This window comes from Morus notabilis, unplaced genomic scaffold (genome assembly GCF_000414095.1).
Source record: "Morus notabilis unplaced genomic scaffold, ASM41409v2 Scaffold306, whole genome shotgun sequence".
Lineage (NCBI taxonomy): Eukaryota > Viridiplantae > Streptophyta > Magnoliopsida > Rosales > Moraceae > Morus > Morus notabilis.
Window position 1 is genome coordinate 525,656 of NW_010359946.1, and position 21,404 is coordinate 547,059.

Consider the following 21,404-nt stretch of genomic DNA (forward strand, 5'->3'; position numbering starts at 1 on the left):
GCTGAACCGAACGCCGGCGTTGCCTCTGCCGAACTCCTTAACCAAAAAGGAGTTGTTCTTCTTCACGATCTCCCAAATCAGTTGCCCTGGGACTGTCGCCATCTGCAAAACAAACAAACAAACAAACCAACCAGATCCTAAACTCTTATGAATGATTAAGGCCATAAATACGCAGTGAAATGAGGAAAAGAGGAAATTGTGCAGAGAAGGAAGAAGAGAAGAACCTCTCTTGTCGTCGTCTAGGGTTTCTGTTTAGGAGCTCCAACGGCTGACTGAGCAAAAGGGCAAGGGCTGATGTTTCTGCGACTTTGTTTCGTGCTTATATATGAACGCTTGTGCTATCATCTAGGGCAGTTTTAACATCGGCCCGGTTGGCTCGGGCTGGGTTTTTCTTTTGGGCCGAATTTCTCTTTTTATAACTTCTTGAGAAAATCGTCAAACTTATCCGTCTGGATTTTTATTTTTAATTAATATAATTATTTAATTAAAAATATATTATTTAAAAATAATAAGTAAAACCTAAACTTATACATTTAAAAAGTATTTATCTCTTTTTTTTTAACTTTTTTTTAGGTATGGTTCCTTTTCCTCTCAATGTGAGGACTCTAGCCTCGTCCCCTGTATCTTTTCAATATGAGAGACATCATTATCTTCACGTGTTGCCAATCCAATCCCTCCAACACTTTCAGAGTATGTTTGGTTGGAAGATTCGTTCTCTGATTCGAATCATGATTCATGGTTCGCTACAGTATTTTCTCTCACAAAAAATACACGTAAATAAAAAATGGTTCTAATCTCATGGTTTTAATTCATGAACTAAACGGGCTCGAGAGACCCATAAGACACATAGATTTACTAAGTTTCAAATTGGGCTTGATTGGATCAAAGAAATTTCTAATTAGATTGTTGTTACAATTATATTTGAAAATCTCGGATTTTACAAAAATTCCCTCCGACGTCACATGACTCCTATTAGGGTTGTGCACAATTTGGTCCGGTCTCAAACTGTCAGATTTTTAAATCGGACTGTTTTAATGGTTTGGATGGTTCCATACTGGACTAGATTGTTTCTAGCTATGGGACCAAGCCATATCAAACCATTTCTGAACGCTATGGTCTGGCTTAATCGAGGTTTAGACCGTTGCTTGCAAGGATCTTTCTAGCTATTATATTTCATATGTTTTAGTCTAAATAAAAGTTAATTGCAATAAATGAATAAAATCATACCATCTATTAAAATTAAAATCGTATAAGGACAAAAGAACCTAAAAGTGTATATATATCACACCCATTTTGGTCTAGATTGTTTATAAAATTTTTCAAATCCAATCTAGCATTTGTGATATATTGTTGTCTAGTTTTAGACCATCGGCAAAGGGTTCTAATATGGAACTGGACCACGCGGTCTAAAATGCATGTGGTTTGTGTTGTTTAAAAAGTTTTTGTTATATATTTTGGTTATTTTGTAACCATTTTAAAAGCTTGTGGAGCTTTTTAAACCAAAAAATAAAAATAAAAAAATAAAAAATTCAGGAATTAAATTCACATCTAGTTAATAGTTAAGTGACCAAATAAACTAAAAGCCCTACTTAGAAGATACATTTTTCTTTGTTTCTTTGTTTGTTTCATAATTGCAAATGTACATCATATTACATTCAATAGGCAAATATATATACTTGCTCAAAAGTAGGTTATTAGCGTTGTTGGTTCTTATAGGTTGTTTGGTTGGGAGATTCATTTCTTGATTCGAATCATGATTCGTGGTTAACTACAGTATTTTTTCTCACAAAAAATACACGTAAATCGAAAATGGTTCTAATCACATGGTTCTAATCCATGAACCAAATCGAAAATTAGACTTTAAATATTGTAATTCTTTACTATATGAACCTTTTATTTTCAAAAACTACTCTCAAAATTTTATTTTTTAACAATTTTAATCCATGACCATTAAATTGGCGATTGTTTTTTATAATTTGGCAAAAATAATCATGTATCCATGTGTGATACTTTGAGATTTTATAGACATAGTCATATTAAGTGCAAAATGTTATCTTTTAAGTTATAACATTTTGCACTTGCTGTAACTATATCATGTAAGATTTTTAATTGCTATATGATACGTGATGATCTCTGTTGTATATTATAAATATTTTGTTATTTAATGCGAGAAGTAAATCTGACTATATATAAAAAGGACGGATAAGTTAGCAGGAGGCGTTTGACCTGCTAGCTTCACTTTTTTTTCCCCTTTCTTTTCTTTAAACAATTTTGTCCGGACTTTCCTTCTTTATTTTTTTTTCTTTCATTTGTTTGCCCCACTAGTCCATATCTTTCCTTATAGTTCGATAACTCCTGGCCTCGTTCACTTCGCGGATTCGAGTTTTCAATTTGAGTTGAGATGTGTCATTTTCTGAGAGCTTTTCACTGTAGCACAAAAAAAAGTTAGATGTGACATTTTCTTAGAGCTTTTCACTGTAGAAACTTAAAACTGAAAACTCGAATCGGTGAAATGAACGAGTAATATGTTTCCTTATTCTTGGGACACGTGTATATATATATAATGATATTGGCTTTTTTCTTCCTTTTTATTTATTTATTTTTTGTGTTTTGAATCTTATTGAATAGTGTCTTGATCCATTTTCTTTCTTTCTTGTTTACTGTTTATTCATAATCGTAAAAATATTCCTTTGCTAAACCGTTATGTAAAAACAATTCTATTCTTTTCTTATTGTCTACCTTAATATATATATATATATCAATTAACGAGATTAAATTCTAATCATCTTACGATAATTAAATTTTTATATTTAGTAATAACCACTGATAAAATTATAACCATTAAAAAGTCATCTATATATATAAGAAAAAAATAGAGAAAAAATACTTAAACTCAAAGTGCTTAATTGATTTACGCTTTATATTTCTACTTTTTTTTTATTTTAAGAAATATATGAATGGAGAATTTGGATTTTAACCTACAACAATGTTATTATACTTTTTTTTTCTATGTTCTTTTTTGTATTGTTTTATCCATTTTCTAATTTTTTTCATTTATGTATGTTGTTTTTTTAATATCACTAATTTATTTGAGTAAATTGTCTGTTACACTCCAAATTGTTCTTTTCTTACATAATAGATCCAAAATCTTCAATTTTAGCAAAATGCATTTTGGACATAAAATTTATACATAAAAAGACAAAGATTATCATTTTTCAAACCATGTCAACGATTAATTTAATAGCATTCACTAACTGTTAAACCTCAAATGCAATGTTATATCAATGTGTTAGTATGGTAATGCTAAAACGAGCACCATTTAAACAAATTATTATTTTTTAACATATAATTAAGAACATCTCACATGCGATGCTAAATAAGTATGTAAATATTAAGTGTTAGCTTTTGGTTATTATTAATTGATATGTTTATTTATTTATTAATCATTACAATATTTATATTTTTCAAATAAACTATGTACTTTTATGAATCTTTTTTTTTTTTTTACGAATCATGAATATACTGGTCCCGTTCATTTCGTTGATTCGAGTTTAGAATTCGAGTTTTGTTACAGTAAAAAGCTCTCACAAACAATCACATCTAACTTTTTTGCTACAGTAAAAAACTCTCACATAAAATCACATCTCAACTCGAATTAAAAACTCGAATTAGCGAACTAAACGGTACTTTCTGTGGAGAGACTCTTTAACGTTCGAATTCATCCTTATTCTTTTGAAAAAAGTAGACTCTTTAACGTTAGAATTCATCCCTATTCCTTTGAAAAGAGTAGGGCATAATAATTTTTATTATTTTAAAAGGGTAGTATCAGGAGTAATATTATTTTTAAAATATTATCGTCCCTAAAAGTAATTTAATTAATAGGTAATTCAGTAATAAAAAATTGTCTTAAAAAGAAGTATTTAAAAAATAATAATTAGACTGTCAATAGATGCAATAAGAAAAGTCCACTATTATTTCCCTATAAAAATATGTAAATATTGTATTCTTTATGTACTTTTATCTTAAAATGGGTCCGTTTGGTTCATGGATTCAAATCATGTGATTAGAACTATTTTCGATTTACGTGTATTTTTTGTGAGAGAAAATACTGTAGCGAACTACGAATCATGATTCGAATCAGGGAGCGAATCTAGGTACCAAACGGACCCACACTATCAGTAATTAAGATGTAAAAAACTTATTTAATGAGTTTTGACGTTTTCTTTTATTTTTTTCCAAAACTGTAAAAGTTGCATCTAACACCCATAGTACTGAACTTTTTTTTTTCCTAGCATTTTTTAAAGCCTGATATGTGCCTCGTTGATCTCATAATATTGGTTATCAATCAGCACGTGCCTTGGCACGTGCCCCTATTACTAGTTTATTAAAAAAAAGACAAAAAATAATACTTAGATGTTTAGTTCATAGATTAAAATCATGTGATTAAAATTATTTTTGATTTACGTGTATTTTTTATAAGAAAAAATATTATAGATAACCACGAATCATAATTCAAATCAGAAAATGAATCCCCCAACCAAACAACCCATCTATATAAGTCAAAATCATAAAAGTTTGATGGCCAAATGCTCTTTGTTCATGAACTTTTTTTTTTTAAGGTGAATGTGTACTTTTTCTCTCGATATATACACACACTAATAAAAATGACATAATATTTGACTAATTTGTAAATGTATATTTTTTCTCCATAACAGGTATTGGACTAATAAAATGACACAATGACCCTTAAAAATATAAAAATCCAAATTTTGGAAAAGACAAAAAAAAAAAATAAACAAACAAAACACAAATGCATACCTTTGTTCACTTCTTAAATTTTTAAATTTAGATTTTTCTTTTTGTTTTGATATTTCTTTTTTTGTTAAGGATGTTTGGTCGTTTTGTAGTTAAAACTTAAAATATGACTGAAAAATGTATACAATCCTTTTCTTAAAAAAAGTATACAATTCTTTTTATTTTTTGTTTTTGTTTTGAAATTCCTATTAAATGCAATGTGATGAGGGGTATATATTTTTAAGAATAAGAAAATGGAGGATATATTTTCTAAATAACTAAAATGTAAGGTTCAACAAAGAATTAAAATTTATTTTAAAAACTATTCAAAAATTGGTGCGTTTAGAATAGGTTTTAAAATGATTTTATTTTTAATAAAAAGTAAAAATGAGTTTGTTTTGAGAATCATTCTGAGACCGATTCTGAAATTGCATTTAGTTAGTTTTTTAAGAGATTGTTTTGAGTATAATAAAAATGTAAAATCGTGTTTATTAATTAATATATTATAATATTATTGATAAATATTAAAAAAATAAAAATAGAAAAGTGAAAATAACTTTCAAATGTTTTCTAATTCCTTCACAAAAATCATTCTCACTGTTTTCGCTTTCTTTTTCTTTTTCAAAATATTTACTAAACAAACGTCGTTTCGTTTTCATTTTTATTTTTTGTTTCTCAAAATATGTAAAAATCGTTTTCAAAAACAATTCTAAACACGCACATTATCTTCCACATTCTTAACCCTGTGCTTTTCAAATCTTAAAAAAAATATAATAAATAATAAAAAAATGAACAAACACTGAATCCTGCCCGAAATAACATTTGCACAAATTTCCAAGTCTAAAAGAAATACTCATTAGAATTATTGATGGAACTTTGGGCAGGCACATAAGGCCGCCTGCTCTTGTACTTTCTTGGGCTCGGGCTGCCTGAGAAAAATTAATATCGCTGAAGCCCGCCGCCGAATGAAAGCTCTCGACCTTTGACTGCCGATTTTTTTTCCCTCAAGCCTGAATTCAAGCCCGATTTGCCCGAAGCTCGATCAATGGCTAGTTTTTTGAACATTGGCGCCCGACCTGAACCGCCTCCTGAAAGGCCGCCGACCAACGGCTCTTTTTTTCAGCCTGAACTTGACTCGTTGATTCCAAGAAATAGCCGTTAGATCCGAATTTGAGGGAAAAATTTTCTAAATATATATTTACTTTGGGCATTGTAATTGTAATATTTAGATTTTATAATTTTGTAAAATTTGTAATTCGGCACAAAATGATTGCACTATTTTTTTCTTACTAAATTTTTATCCTAATTAAGTTTCTTTTGATAAGGTTATTAACGAGACAATTATGAATTACAAATTAAAAATTAATAAATAATTCTAATTTTTTAAATTGATTTGTATTAATACTTAATAGTGTGTGTTAATTTTAAATTTTTAATCTTAATTATAGTTTTTATATGATTTTTATAATAAATAACTTAATAATAATTTATATACAAATACAATTAATAATTAACATTATGTATATATATATATATATTATCCGGGTTCGGACTGCCAAATTGGGCTTTAATTCAATATCATTTTCGGGTTCGAACAGGCAGCCAAAATTTCTTAGGCGGCAGGTTCAGACAAAGGGCACAAATTTAATTTTTTTAGGTGGTCGCCGACGGCGATCCAAAATTACAGCACTAATCAGAAGAGCTCGAAGCCCCAATTTCTCAGTCCCAAATTCCAAGAAAAGAAAACTCTTTTTCAAATTCGTCTGTTGTTTAGAGTGTCCGAAAATGGAAGGAGGTTTCAGCGCGGAAGATCTGTCGACGATCGGAGGAATCGCGACGGTGTCGCTTCTCCACTCGTTCATCCCCACGCATTGGCTCCCTTTCTCCATCGTCGGCCGTGCCCAGAAATGGACTCTCTCTCGCACTCTCTTCGTCAGTACGTTCTCCATTTTGTTTTTACTTCCAGATCTATGGCTTCCATTATCGTTTCTCTTTGCTCTTCAGTTTCTTATTTCCAGTTCTGCTTGTTTTGCGATTTATTTCCGTTGAATTATGCTTCTATCGAGCATTTTTGCGAACAGTTTGTGTGCATTGGAAGAAGCTGTCGTGAAAGGATGGATATTTGGGCGTTTTGTTTATTTTATTGGGTTTTTGGTTATTTACACGTATCTTGGTTTGCATTTGACTGATTCTGGGGTTTGTACTTGCGTTTAGCTTATTTAGATTAGATTTCATGAACCTGTTTTTCGTAATTAATGTTTCTAGAGGTTTCTCTCTGTGAATTTGTGGTCCATTTTTCTGTGTTGGGAGTAATAGATCAATGAACTTGGAACAGAAAAGATCACCAAAAACGTTGGGCCCTTTAGGGGGATTTGTGTGTCTTGCTTATATTTGAACTTAATCCTAGACCCCTTCCACAACTTTTCTAATGTTAGTTTACCGATCTATCTCAAAAGTTAAAATTGTTAGGAGGTGAGTCAATAATAATTTTATATTTTAATACTCCTCCTCATGTGTGGACTAGACAATAGGTAATTATGTGAGTAAATTAATTAGAAAGTCCAACACATAAATATTTAAGTTCGAGATATATTAAAGACTCAACACATAATAATAATTTAAATGAGAATAAAGAGTGCAATTACGGGGTTTAAACTCAGGATCTCCCACTCTAATATCATATTAGTTTATCAATCTATCTCAAAAGTTTAAGTTATTAGGAGATGAGTCAACAATAGTTTTATACTTTACCACTCCCCCTCATTTGTAGATTGAATAATGAGCAATCGTGTGAGTAAATTAATTGAAAAGCTCAACACATGAATATTTAAGCCGAGATGTATTAAAGACCCAACACACGATGACTATTAAAATGGGGATAAAGAGTGAAATTATGGGGGTTTAAACTCAAGACTTTCCGTTCTAATATCATGTTAGTTTATCAATGCATCTTAAAAATTTAAGCTGTTAAGAGGTGAATAGTCTTATACTTTTAACATGTACCAAACAATCTGTTCTGGAACATAATATTGCACTACGATTATAGTGAAGCTGACGGGTTGTTCGAGGTAGCCTACCTAAAAAGTAAGTGTATGAGATCATATTTTTATAGGATGATGTATTTTGTCCAACATTGATTGACGTGAAACGTTGAATTTTATTGATTTCATTATAAAGCTCAAGACCGGAGTTTTCTTTTGTCATTTATGCCAAAGTTTTGTTGATAGATCATAGTATATGTGACTCTAGTTATTCTGAAGAAGTTGTCGAAATCTGTATTTAAAAATTTCTGTTCTAGTGTTTTTGGACCCATCTTTGCTTTCTTTGATCTTGGTTTGCAGCTGCATTTGGAGCAATCTTGCACGTCATATCGACTTCAATTCTTGGCATAACAGCAGTAACCATGGCAAATACAATTGCTGGCGAAGAAACAGTGCACAAGCTTGCTTCACTTTTGCTTGTAGTCCTTGGTGGCAGTTATATTTTGTTATTTTTATCTGGAAGGGGTGGTCACAGTCATTCTCACAACCAACCCATGGAAAAAATGGCCGTTGCCGGGCTGGTTCTTGTTCCCGCATTGTCTCCTTGTGCCACTACGCTTCCAGTATTTCTTGCTGTTGGGAATTCATCTTCCATGATGGTACTTGCTATTATAGTACTGCTATTCAGGTAGTGTAACTATTTAGTCCTTTTTCATTTTTCATTTTTTTTTTTTTGACTTATTTGATTATCATCAACTTGGTTGTGGAAATTCTCACAATCAATCAATCAAGAGTGAAGCTCTTAGCTTGTGCTTTATTTTTATTTTTTACTTTTAAATTGTTGTTGTCTCCATAAAAATGTAATGTAATCAAGCGATTCTTATTATCTAATCAACAGTTGAGCATTTTGTCAATTCTGGATCTCCTATTTTGTTTGTTAACACATTGCGCCACCTGCCCCATAATTCTCACAATTTGATATTTGAATTGCAGCACCATAGCTGTGATGACTTCACTGGTCGCTCTGTCATTCTACGGCGCAAGCCAGCTTAAGTTTCATTGGGTGGAGCGATACGACAAGCTTCTGGTAGGTTCAGTGCTGTGTTTGGTAGGCGTCTTGACACTCATTTTTCATGATCATGATGGAGATGGTGGTTCCACCGGAGAGCATTTGCATAGGAAACTCATTGTCTGAAGTTTCAAATTGGTCCTCCAAATGTGTATTTTGGCAAAAAAAAAAAAAAAAAAAAAAACTATTAGATAATGAGTTTTTAGCTGTATTAAGTAGAACTGTTTGAGAATGTGCTGTCCGATTTACAGTGTCTACAGTGGCTGAGCTGTGGTGAGTTTCTCTCCTTTCTGGCTTTCTCTTGTATACAACTCTCTCTTCCTTTTCCCTTTCTTTCTTACTGTCCCACGTTAGTTACCTTTCAGGCAAACTAAGCAAAAAATTTGGCACATAAATTTCACTTTTGGAAAGTTTTTGAAGGCTTTTGTTGAGAAGGCTTGTTCTTGTACTTTAGTGGATTGGGGGGATAGGGATAATAATCATATGGCCATTATCTAACTTACTACCATAGGCTACAGCTTGACAATTTAATTTTTCATCGAAATTCTACGGATCCCTTCCAATTTCAAATCATATACGTCAAAATTCAAAGAGCACATTCTTCTTCTTCTTTTTTTTTATTTTTTGTTTTTTTTTTGTTTTTTGGGCAGAAGGGGTTCTCCTTGTATTGCCAGTTTCCCACGAATCTGGATTAGGGATTAGGAAGAGGAAAGGGAGAAGATGGGGAAAGAATAAGAAGCACCGAATCTAGAGCAGTGACATTCGCGTCACAATTTTATTTTAAAGGCAACTAATCATGCATATTAAAAATTTTAAAAACGAATCAGATGAGATGAATTTGAAAAGAATAGAGTGAACCTGCTACGAGCTACGTAGTCTTGTTGGCATAAAACTATCAAACTGTGATCCAATCTGAATTAAACCAAACCAATTCGTCAATAAATTTTGAATTATTGCACGATTTGGACTAATATGGTATATTTTTCATACCCTACCAAAAATTCTGTGTGCTTAAATAAATTATCCAAGTACATTCACAGTAAATATTTGGTTGTTAACCAGAAGTGGTTAATTACTGTCACCTTCTTATTGTCGGAAAATTAATGGCATCGAGTGCACAGCAGAATTTAAAAATTTTAATCAACGTCAAAGCCAAACAAGAACATATTCATGATGCTATATAACATAAATACTAAAGATCTAAAACATACCTTTTGAGATTTCAGAAAACTGCACGTCTGACAGATCTAAGCGTTCCAAACAGCAACCGGAAGAGCCTCAACCAACTGGTCTTCTTTGCTATTCTCGTTTCCACGATCGGTGTGCGGGTGGGCACACGTCGTTTAATCTCCTCTAGGTATTCTTGATCTCCTTCCAATCACAAGAGAGCCAAAGGAAAATTGTTCTTGAGAATTAAACAATTTTATCTCTCAGGAATCTTTTATCAATAGCCTCCAAAAAATCTCTCAAGTGATCTAATGAGTAATGTGACTTAATAGGCTATTTATAGTGTTTTGGAAGTCATACTTCCGTAACAATTAGGTTTCTCAAAGTTCTAATCGCATCCAGAGTCGATTTTCCCATGTCAGCATGCACAGTGGACATGCTCGCCATCATATAACAGCGAGCCATATCGTCAGAGTCCTTCCAGCGTTGATACGCTACAAAAACCTCATTAGGAGCATCAACATGTGGCTCTGGAGGACAAGGTGTATTCAGTACGAAATTCAGTTTCTCAAAGGTTAGGACGATCTTTAGGTTCCTTTTCCAATCGGTAAAATTCTCGCCAGTTAAATTGTGTTTATTAAGTATCGACGATAATGCGCTAGAAGACATTTTGATCTACAATAAACATTCATATATCTAGTATAAGCAAACTTGCATAAACATTTAGTAATCAAACATATATACATGTTATAATGCAACAAATATGTTTGTGTGTCAAAACCTTGAAAAAAAAAATCACAACCTCACAACGATAATTCCAAACTCAAAATTTTGTAAGTCTCCTAGGGGAGATCATACAAAATTTAATTTGGAACACGGATTCCCTCCAATCAATATATACCATCCGAATCAATCTCTGTCCAGCATATATTGATAATCATTTTCTTTGGCCATTAATTTAATTAGCAGAGCTCCTAGGGGAGATTAGTAAATAAATTAATCTTGAGTGTATAACCATCGTTTCAACTATTTGATCCATATTTTACAATTGTCACCTAGGGGTGTACAACCATAAAATATGCTCAAATAAATTATCCACTCGGAGATCCACACCGGTACATAATGAATCCCTTCCTAGGGGTCGGTATCACCATGTGTTACCTGCAGACCAACAATGGAGGCCATGGGTCTTTTCTTCAAAAAAAAAAAAAAAAACCCTCACCCACTCAATCTTTTGGAAAAATAAGGTTTTATGTTAAGAAATATGCATGAACAATTTTAATGAGCGGCACTCCCTATTCTACATGTCATGTTATCACATATATAGCAAATCATATTATATGCAATCATACAAACCAGGATAGCTGGTGTCCCCCTGCAATAAAGCCTGATAAACGCCCCTTAGCCGGGAATCCGACAGCACCTGTTGCTGTATCACTCCATAATCCAAATCGTGTGCAAACGATAGCGTGCACAACGAAGGCCCTCTTTCCACCCGAGAAAGCGCGTCAGCAGCCTTATTCTCTATGCCTGGCCTGTATTGGATGTCGAAGTCATATCCCAACAGTTTAGTAACCCACTTTTGGTGCTCAGTACTAATCAGTCGCTGCTCCAACAGAAACTTCAAACTCTGTTGGTCGGTGCGAACGACAAAACGCCTTCCAAGCAAATATGGTCGCCATTTCTGCACTGCCAAGACAATTGCCATCAACTCGCGCTCGTAAATTGAACGTGCCCTGCCTCGAGGAGACAAAACATGGCTGTAAAAGGCAATTGGACGACCATTTTGCATCAACACAGCCCCTAGGCCATAGCCGGAGGCATCCGTCTCAACCACAAATGGCTGAGAAAAATCCGGTAAGGCCAACACCGGAACCGTAGTCATGGCCTTCTTCAATGCCACAAATGACTCCTCGGCCTCTTGATTCCACCCAAACTGATCTTTCTTGAGTTGCGTAGTCAAAGGACCAGCCACCGTCCCATAATTCTTCGGTAAAAATTAAATAATGAATAATCATTGATAATTTATAAATAATAATTAATAATAATTATTTAATCATTCATTCACCATATATTCATGACAACAACATAATATAGAAACCTTAGAATGCCATCTCTCTAAAATATCAATTCAAGCATAAAAGAGATATTTTTTAGATCACAAATCTATGTACATAGCATAATCATGAACAAATAACCATGGCTCTAATACCAATTGTTGAAAAATTAATAGCATCGAGTGCGCAACGGAATTTAAAAATTTTAATCAACGTCAAAGCCAAACAAGAACATGTTCATGATGCTATATAACATAAATACTAAAGATCTAAAACATCCCTTTTGAGATTTTAGGAAACTGCACGTCTGACAGATCTAAGCGTTCCAAATAGCAACCGGAAGAGCCTCAACCAACTGGTCTTCTTTGCTATTCTCGTTTCCACGATCGGTGTGCGGGTGGGCACCCGTCATTTAATCTCCTCTAGGTATTCTTGATCTCCTTCCAATCACAAGAGAGCCAAACGAAAAATTGTTCTTGAGAATTAAACAATTTTTCCTCTCAAGAATCTTTTATCAATAGCCTCCAAAAAATCTTTCAAGTGATCTAAGGAGTAATGTGACTTAATAGGCTATTTATAGTGTTTTAGAAGTCATACTTCCGTAACAATTAGGTTTCCCAAAGTTCTAATCGCATCCAGAGTCGATTTTCCCACGTCAGCATGCATTTTACGTTACAACCGGTCGACCGGTGACAGAGACGTTATAACTCACCGGTCGACCCAACCGGTCGACCTGTCTACACTGACGAAAGTTATTTTTCCTAGTTTTTCAATACGGGAAACTTGCATATAGCCTTAATTTTGATTCAAGCAACCCAATAGAGAAATTGCCTGATCAAAACAGTCATATAATAGTCTTCCCATATTAAACAACTCTTAAAACAATAATTCAACCAATTTATCTAGAATTAATTTATCAATTAATTCACCCATGAATTAACTTTGAACCTCTCGTTGAACCTGACATATGTAAATCAAGCTCCTATAATCACAACGCTACTTGTAAACAACAAGTCCGTCTCATGATTATAAAACTCTAGCGCTATTCCACTACAAGCCTAGAGCTGCACTCTCGATTTATATAGTGTATTTACAAAGGTCTGATTAGCTCTAGTCCATGACTCAATATATTAGTGTATCATCCCCATAGGATATCCATAATCGACTTGAGGTTAAGTTCCGTTTTACCTTCCCGATTACATTTATCTTATGTTCCATTATCATACTATCGGAAAAATACTATTCGTATCATTACAAACAGTAAACCATTAGATAACACAGAGTAGTCCAATGGCTGAGCGCTCATATTTTTCAATCCACTGATAATGCATAAGATGATATCATTGACTCTTTATAGGAGCTATGGATTCCACTATCTATGAATAACGAATCTACGCATACACGAGTCATACCCCCAATGTACCGGCAAGCGTACCTTTACATAATGTCAGGATGTCTCCCTTTAGTACATCAAAGGATACAAGTCAAGTATACAGGTTCATCATCCATCTCAGGATTAAGATGACAACATATAATTCGTCAAAAGTGAATTATTTTATTCAAACAGAATTATTAATTAAAACAATTCAACTTTAGTCCGATCCAATATAGATTTCACCATTAGAAACTATATCAATGTCTCCACCCATGGAGTCCCACCTCCGACGACCAAGACAAGCCGTATCCGTTAGGAAGTAGACAACATAACAATCTTAACATGAATAAAGCGCCCAACTTTATTCCCTCGATTGTGGATCATAAGATTTAGACTACCATCTTTAGATTCTTGTCTTCCGCATATTCTTCACATTACATGCATGACCTAAAGATTTAGAATGACAGTCTTAGACTTTCAGTTTGCTTATCATACATTCAACTATTATGAACATAAAGAGGACAATACATAGATATATAAAATAAATAAATCTTTATTAATAATCAAAATATCTCAAGGAATATTGTTACATTTATTCCTAAGGGCATAAACGCTAACACTTATTTTCTCATCAAACCACATAAAAAAAATTACAAATCAAAATGCACAAGAGAAACTGTTGATGTGAACAAGGCTTATAACAAAATGCACAAGACCATCACATGATAAGTGTTGTTAAGAAAGTCTTCCTTTAAAGTAAATGCATCACTAAGTTGACGCATATATTAAATTATATAGAAATCAAGTCATCACACTTTCTTTATCTTGCACAAAATTAAAGTTTAGATACAATCAGTAAAAATAAGAAATTGCATAAATTTTTGAAAAATGGAGAATTTATCTTTGAGAGTTGATGAGTCTGGACGTTTACTATTTACTTTTAATAAATACCTTTTTATTAGTGTAATTATTTAACTAAAAAGGTTATAAATTAAGAGTAAAAGGTAAATGGTGTAATTATTTGCTTCTTGTTGTGTCACATTCTATGACTTTCCACGAAGGACTAGTCTTTCTTCATTGCTAACCATAGCGAGTTCAAATTTACGGTCTCATTTTCCTATCTCATTATGGTTAAAATTCTCCTATTTATTTATTATTTGAAGATATTCTTTTTTTGTTTTTGTTTTAGGGATAAACACGACACTTCTTTGTTGATTGAATGAGAATCTTCTTTCAAAATAAAAATGAGAAAAGGAAAGAACCTGTGTATGTCTTTTGTCAAAGTCTTCTCTCGTAAACTCTACGAAACAACAAAAAAAGATATATACATATATATAAATATATGGATAAATTTTTAATAACTACGTTTCTATCGGTACTTAATGACACGATATTTCTGTATTGACTAAATGTGAGTCTTCATTCGAAATAAAAATGAGAAAAAGAAAGAAACAAGTCTTTCTGCGAAGTCTTCTCTCATAAAGTAAATGCATCACTAGGTTGACGCATATATTAAATTATATTGAAATCAAGTCATCACACTTTCTTTATCTTGCACAAAATTAGATACAACCAGTACAAACAAGAAATTGCATAAATTTTTTAAAAATAGAGAATTCACCTTTGAGAGTTGATGAGTCTGGACGTTTACCTTTTATTCGTGATAAATACCATTTGTTAGTATAATTATTTGACTAAAGAGATTATAAATCAAGAGTAAAAAGTAAATGGTGTAATTATTTGCTTCTTGCTGTGTTACATTCTATGACTTTCCATGAAGGACTAGTCTTTCTTCATTGCTAATCACAACGAGTTCAAATACGCGGTCTCATTTTTCTATTTCACTATGGTTAAAATTCTCCTATTTATTTATTATTTAATGATTTTCTTTTTTGTTTTTGTTTTAGGGATAAACAGGGCACTTCTCTGTTGATTGAATGTGAATCTTCTTTCAAAATAAAAATGGGAAAATGAAAGAAATCAAGTCTTTTGTCAAAGTCTTCTCTTGTAAACTCTACAAACAACAAAAAAAGATATATATACAAATATATAAATATATAGATGAATTTTTAATGACTATGTTTTCATCAGTGATTAATGGCACAATATTTCTCCGTTGACTAAATGTGAGTCTTCCGTTGAAATAAAAATGAGAAAAAGAAAGAGACAACTCTTTCCTTTAGATGGTAAGATGTTTTCGGTGGAATAAAAAAAGCCATTAGAACAAAAAGAAAAGACCGTCACATGATAAGTGTTGTAAAAAAAATCTTCCTTTAAAGTAAATGCATCACTAGGTTGGAGCATATATTAAATTATATAGAAATAAAGTCATCACACTTTCTTTATCTTGCTCAAAATTAGATACGACCAGTAAAAACAAGAAATTGCATAAATTTTTGAAAAATGGAGAATTCACTTTTGAGAGTTGATGAGTCTGGACCTTTATTATTTATTCTTGATAAATACATTTTTGTTAGTATAATTATTTAACTAAAAAGGTTATAAATCAAGAGTAAAAAGTAAATGGTGTAATTATTTGCTTCTTGTTGTGTCACATTCTATGACTTTCCACGAAGAACTAGTCTTTCTTCAATGCTAACCACAATGAGTTCAAATTTGCAGTCTCATTTTCCGATCTCACTATGGTTAAAATTATCATATTTATTTATTATTTGAAGATTTTCTATTTTTGTTTTTTTAGGGATAAACATGATACTTCTCTATTGATTGAATGTGAATCTTCTTTCAGAATGAAAATGGGAAAAGGAAATAAACTGTGCAAGTGTTTTTTCAAAGTCTTATCTCGTAAACTCTACGAAACAATAAAAGAAAGATATACACATATTATAAATATATGGATGAGTTTTTAATGATTACGTTTCTATTAGTATAGCACGATATTTCTCTGTTGACTAAATGTGAGTCTTCTTTAAAATTAAAAATGAGAAAAAGAAAGAAACAAGTATTTTAAAGTCTTTTCTCGTAAACTCTATGTAACAACAAAAGAAAGATATATACATATATATAAATATATGGACAAGTTTTTAATGATTATATTTCTATCGGTACGCACGATATTTCTCTATTGACTAAATGTGAGTCTTCCTTCGTAAGAAAAATGAGAAGAAAAAAAAGAAACAAACTCTTTCCGCAAAGCCTTCTCTCCTAAATTCTATGAAGCAAGAAGAAAGATGGGGAGAAGACTAAGACATTAAACATCTTTTCACAAGTGTTATTACAAAAGTCTTCCCGTAAAATAAATAATGGATGACAATTGATAAGGTATATATGGAGATCTCTATGGTAGGCTTGAAAAAATGACTATCGGTGAGTCTTTGCTTTTTATTTATTAGATATATAATATGAACTGTTATGCATACTTTTTTAATATAATTTGATTTGATTGTTAGAAAGTGCACTATCCGCGTGAGGTCCTACGATTTCTATTTATATAGTACATTAAAAATTCTTATGGGGGTGGGGGACTTTTGATCGAATGCAAGTCTTCTTGGAAATAAAAATGATAAATGGACAGAAATTGTGGAAGTCTTGCTCCAAAGTCTTCACTCGTTAACTCCGCGAAATAATGATGAAAGATAGGGAGAATACTTAAGACCTTATCACAAGTCTTTTTGGATAGTTTTTGTAGGCTTTTGTTGAGAAGGCTTGTTCTTGTGCTTTAGTGGCTTGGGGGATAGGGATAATAATAAAGGGGAAGAACAAGAAGAACATCTTATGTTTTATTTTGCCCAAGTTTTGCCTTATTAAGGCATTTATAAGCTAAGGGAAAATAATAATCATATGGCCATTATCTAACTTACTACCGTAGGCTACAGCTTGACAATTTAATTTTTCATCGAAATTCTACGGATCCCTTCCAATTTCAAATCATATACGTCAAAATTCAAAGAGCACATTCTTCTTCTTCTTCTTCTTCTTCTTTTTTCTTTTTTTTTTTTTGTTTTTTTTGTTTTTTTTTGTTTTTTGTTTTTTGGGTAGAAGGGGTTCTTCTTGTATTCCCAGTTTCCCACGAATCTGGATTAGGGAGAAGACAGGGAAAGAATAAGAAGCACCGAATCTAGAGCAGTGACATTCCCGTCACAATTTTATTTTAAAGGAAACTAATCATGCATATTAAAAATTTTAAAAACGAATCAGATGAGATGAATTTGAAAAGAATAGAGTGAACCTGCCACGAGCTACGTAGTCTTGTTGGCATAAAACTGCCAAACTGTGATCCATTCTGAATTAAACCAAACCAATTCGTCAATAAATTTTGAATTATTGCACGATTTGGACTGTGTTTTACCAATATGGTATATTTTTCGTACCCTACCAAAAATTCTGTGTGCTTAAATAAATTATCCAAGTACATTCACAGTAAATATTTGGTTGTTAACCAGAAGTGGTTAATTACTGTCATCTTCTTATTTTCTCATCAAACCACATAAAAAAAAAAAAATTACAAAACAAAATGCACAAGAGAAACTGTTGATGTGAACAAGGCTTATAGCAAATTCAGTAGCTGCAAATCTAAAACTACACATTCCACAAGTCAGAGAGCCAACTACATAGGCACTCATGGAAGAGAAACTGGTAACTAGACACAAAGCACAAAGACAACTTGAATTATAAGCTTTTACTTAGGAGCTACATTTTACATAATGGAAGAAGTTGGGCAAGGAGGAATAGAAACATCTTTAATCCCTTCTAACATAAAAACTACGCTCTTCATAGAAGGACGAAGAGCCGGCTCATCTTGAATACACCACAAACCCACCTTAACCATATTCTCCAAAGTCTTCTTATCAGCTTCTTCACCAGCCACAAGCTTATTCAGCTCTCTAGAAACAAAGCACTTGTAAACCCAATTGGCAAGAACAATTTCGTCTGCATCCGATACATTAACGTCCAAGCTCCTTCTGCAGCACACAATCTCCAACAGCATGATTCCGTAGCTGTAAACATCCGCCTTAACTGATATCGGAACGTTCTTTTGCCATTCCGGGGCCAAGTACCCTCTTGTCCCTCTGATTCCTGTGAAAGTCCTTGTTTGATCTGGCATTAGGAACTTTGCCAGCCCAAAGTCGGAGATCTTTGCTGTCCAAAAATCATCCATCAGTATATTTTGTGGCTTAATATCGCAGTGAATGATCGGGGTTTTACACTCTTCATGTAGATAAAGAATACCTCTTGCAACGTCTATTGCAACTCTCACCCTATCATCCCAATCTAAACCTCTTGAATCCTTACTGAAAAGAAGATCTGCTAAGGAACCATTTCTCATGTATTCATAAACCAGAAGCCTTTTTGAGCCCTCAGCACTGTAACCCAACAACCGAACCAAGTTCTTGTGGTTAGTTCTTCCAATTGCTCGCATCTCTGCTCGGAACTCCTTTTCACCTTCTTCAACTAACTTTTCAAGCCTTTTCACTGCCACAAGTTTTCTACCTTTGTTTAGACTCCCTCTGTAAACTGCTCCAAATGAGCCTTTCCCCAACTTTTCGCTAAAACCATTCGTCGCTCTTTTGAGGTCGTTGTATGAAAAGACTCTCAAAGTAAGCTCCTCGTCATTCATGCCCATAGCTCGGATGTCTCTCAGCTTTTTGTACCTTAGAACTCGAATTTTGAAAATAAAAATTCCAGAGATCGCCAGGGAAACGCATGAAAAAAGAACAAAACCAGAAACTAAAACAAGAATTTGCACCAAAGCCGTTTTGTTTGTGATCACGACAGAAGGCCACTTCTCATTCCTGCTTTTGACACCGCTTATCTTGCCCACCTTTAAGAAAGCCGTAGTTTATTCTCGAATATCCCTTCTAACGTATATCAATGGATGCTTTTGTTTGGCACATAAGCCGGTCTTGTACAAAGCTGCGCCGCAGTTGCAATCTTTCAAGCAAGACTTGCTGCATTCTTCGACGGTCATTTCTTCTCGGGTATAAGGTAAACCTCCCCACACCATATTCTCCATTCTAGTGATGTAATAAAATGATGTATTTTCTTTGCCATGTCTGCAGCCTAACTCGGTGTAGTTTGTCAAGCAGCCAGACGTTCTACTGCTTGGATCAGCAAAATCAGTTCCCGGAAGACACACACAGTTTGGCTGCGCATCATAGTATGTGCAATAACTGTCAAGGCCACAAAAACCTTTCACTGCACAAGGATTTTCCAACGCCGACCAGACGCGTGTTGGTGCCCGGAGTTTCCCATTCCCATCACGGGCATGAGAATATAATCGGAAAATTCCATCAGCGTCGAGAGTCGCACGATAGGTGCTGCTGTTTTGGTTGTTGTCGGCGGCAGAAGTTGATGCACCACTCAAGTTATGAACGCTATTAGAAGTAGTGGTGTTGATTATTGATAGAAGGCCCGTAGTGCTAAGATAGAGGTGAAACTTGAAGCCTCCACCAAAAACATTGGTGGCCCAGGATGCAAATATATATGTATCTTCTGTGTTTACAGGGTACAGAACAAGGTTTCCATCATCCTGCATCTTGAGACGAAACCGACCAGTTGAGTGATCAGACTCCGATATACTAGAGAACAATTGACCCCTAACAGGTAGAATCTGACCTTCCAAGATGGTGTCTGTAGGATGTTCAAAACTCTCCCAAATAACGTCGGAATCGCCATCATAAAGAACAAAATTCCCAGAATCTGTCATGCATGCAAACGATGCAGTGCGCGTGGTATTAGCAATCAGTATCTCCTGTCCTTGCTCAGTTATCAAAAGAAGTTTATCGGTGAAAACATGCGTTGCATTCACGGTTAGTGGCGGATAATCTCGGTTTGCGGTCCACACAACTGTTGTCTCCTCAGAACCCACCAGCCAAATTCCAATAGCAAAGCCACCGCCTTGCCTATAGAACCCGAATTCAAAGTCTCCGGAAGAAGAAGGCCATGAGTTGTTGTGAGTTATTGGGGAAAGGGAAGAGCCAGAGTTTATACGTTGGCTACAATTCTTTTCGTCTGCACATGAGCCAATGAGAAACAGCGTGAAGAGGCAAAAGAAGATAAAAGATATTGAAGCCATGATCCAGAAAGATGGGAGAACAAGCTAATAGTACTCTTTTCACACTTCAAATAGTATAGAGGATAAGAGAGAAAGGTTGCTTGTTGCTGTGTCACATTCTATTCTATGACTTTCCACGAAGGACTAGTCTTTCTTCATTGCGGTCTCGTTTTCCTATCTCATGATGGTTAAAATTCTCCTATTTATTTATTATTTGAAGATTTTCTTTTTTTGTTTTTATTTTTGGGATAAACACGATATTTCTCTGTTGTTGACTGAATGTGAATCTTCTTTTAGAATGAAAATGGAAAAAGAAAAGAAACTGTACAAGTCTTTTTTCAAAGTCTTCTCTCGTAAACTCTACGAAACAATAAAAGAGATATATACATATTATAAGGCCCCGTTCACTTTGCTGATTCGAGTTTAAAATTCAAGTTGAGATTTGACTTTATGTGAGAGTTTTTTACTGTAGCAAAAAAGTTAGATGTGATTGTTTGTGAGAGCTTTTTACTGTAGAAAAATTCGAATTTTAAACTCAAATCAGCAAAGTGAACGGACCCTAAATATATGAATGATTTTTTAATGATTACGTTTCTATCAGTATGACACGATATTTCTCTGTTGATAAAATGTAAGTCTTCCTTTGAAATAAAAATGAGAAAAAAAAGAAACAAGTCTTTCTTCAAAGTCTTTTATCGTAAATTCTACATAACAACAAAAGAAAGATATATACATATATATAAATATATTGACGAGTTTTTAATAATTATGGTTCCATTCATTTTACCGATTCGAGTTTTGTTACAGTAAAAAGATTGACACGTGTATATATATATACATGTATTCAATACACGTATACTTGTGTTCATACACTTGAATATATAGGCTCTGTTCATTTCACTAATTCGAGTTTAAAATTCAAGTTTCGCTATAATAAAAAGCTCTT

The 21,404-nt window shown here is 33.4% G+C and overlaps 1 protein-coding gene and 1 pseudogene across 1 annotated transcript; one reads left to right on the plus strand and one right to left on the minus strand.

Moving 5' to 3' along the window:
* Positions 1 to 6,370: 6,370 nt before the first annotated feature.
* LOC21405351 lies at positions 6,371 to 9,171 on the plus strand. Its single transcript, XM_010095523.2, has 3 exons — positions 6,371 to 6,730; positions 8,136 to 8,463; positions 8,769 to 9,171. The coding sequence occupies exons 1-3, from the start codon at positions 6,580 to 6,582 to the stop codon at positions 8,968 to 8,970; spliced, it is 681 nt and encodes a 226-aa protein (XP_010093825.1). The 5' UTR covers positions 6,371 to 6,579; the 3' UTR covers positions 8,971 to 9,171.
* An 8,766-nt stretch (positions 9,172 to 17,937) lies between these two features.
* Positions 17,938 to 20,479, minus strand: LOC21405353 (annotated as a pseudogene).
* Between the last annotated feature and the right edge of the window lie 925 nt (positions 20,480 to 21,404).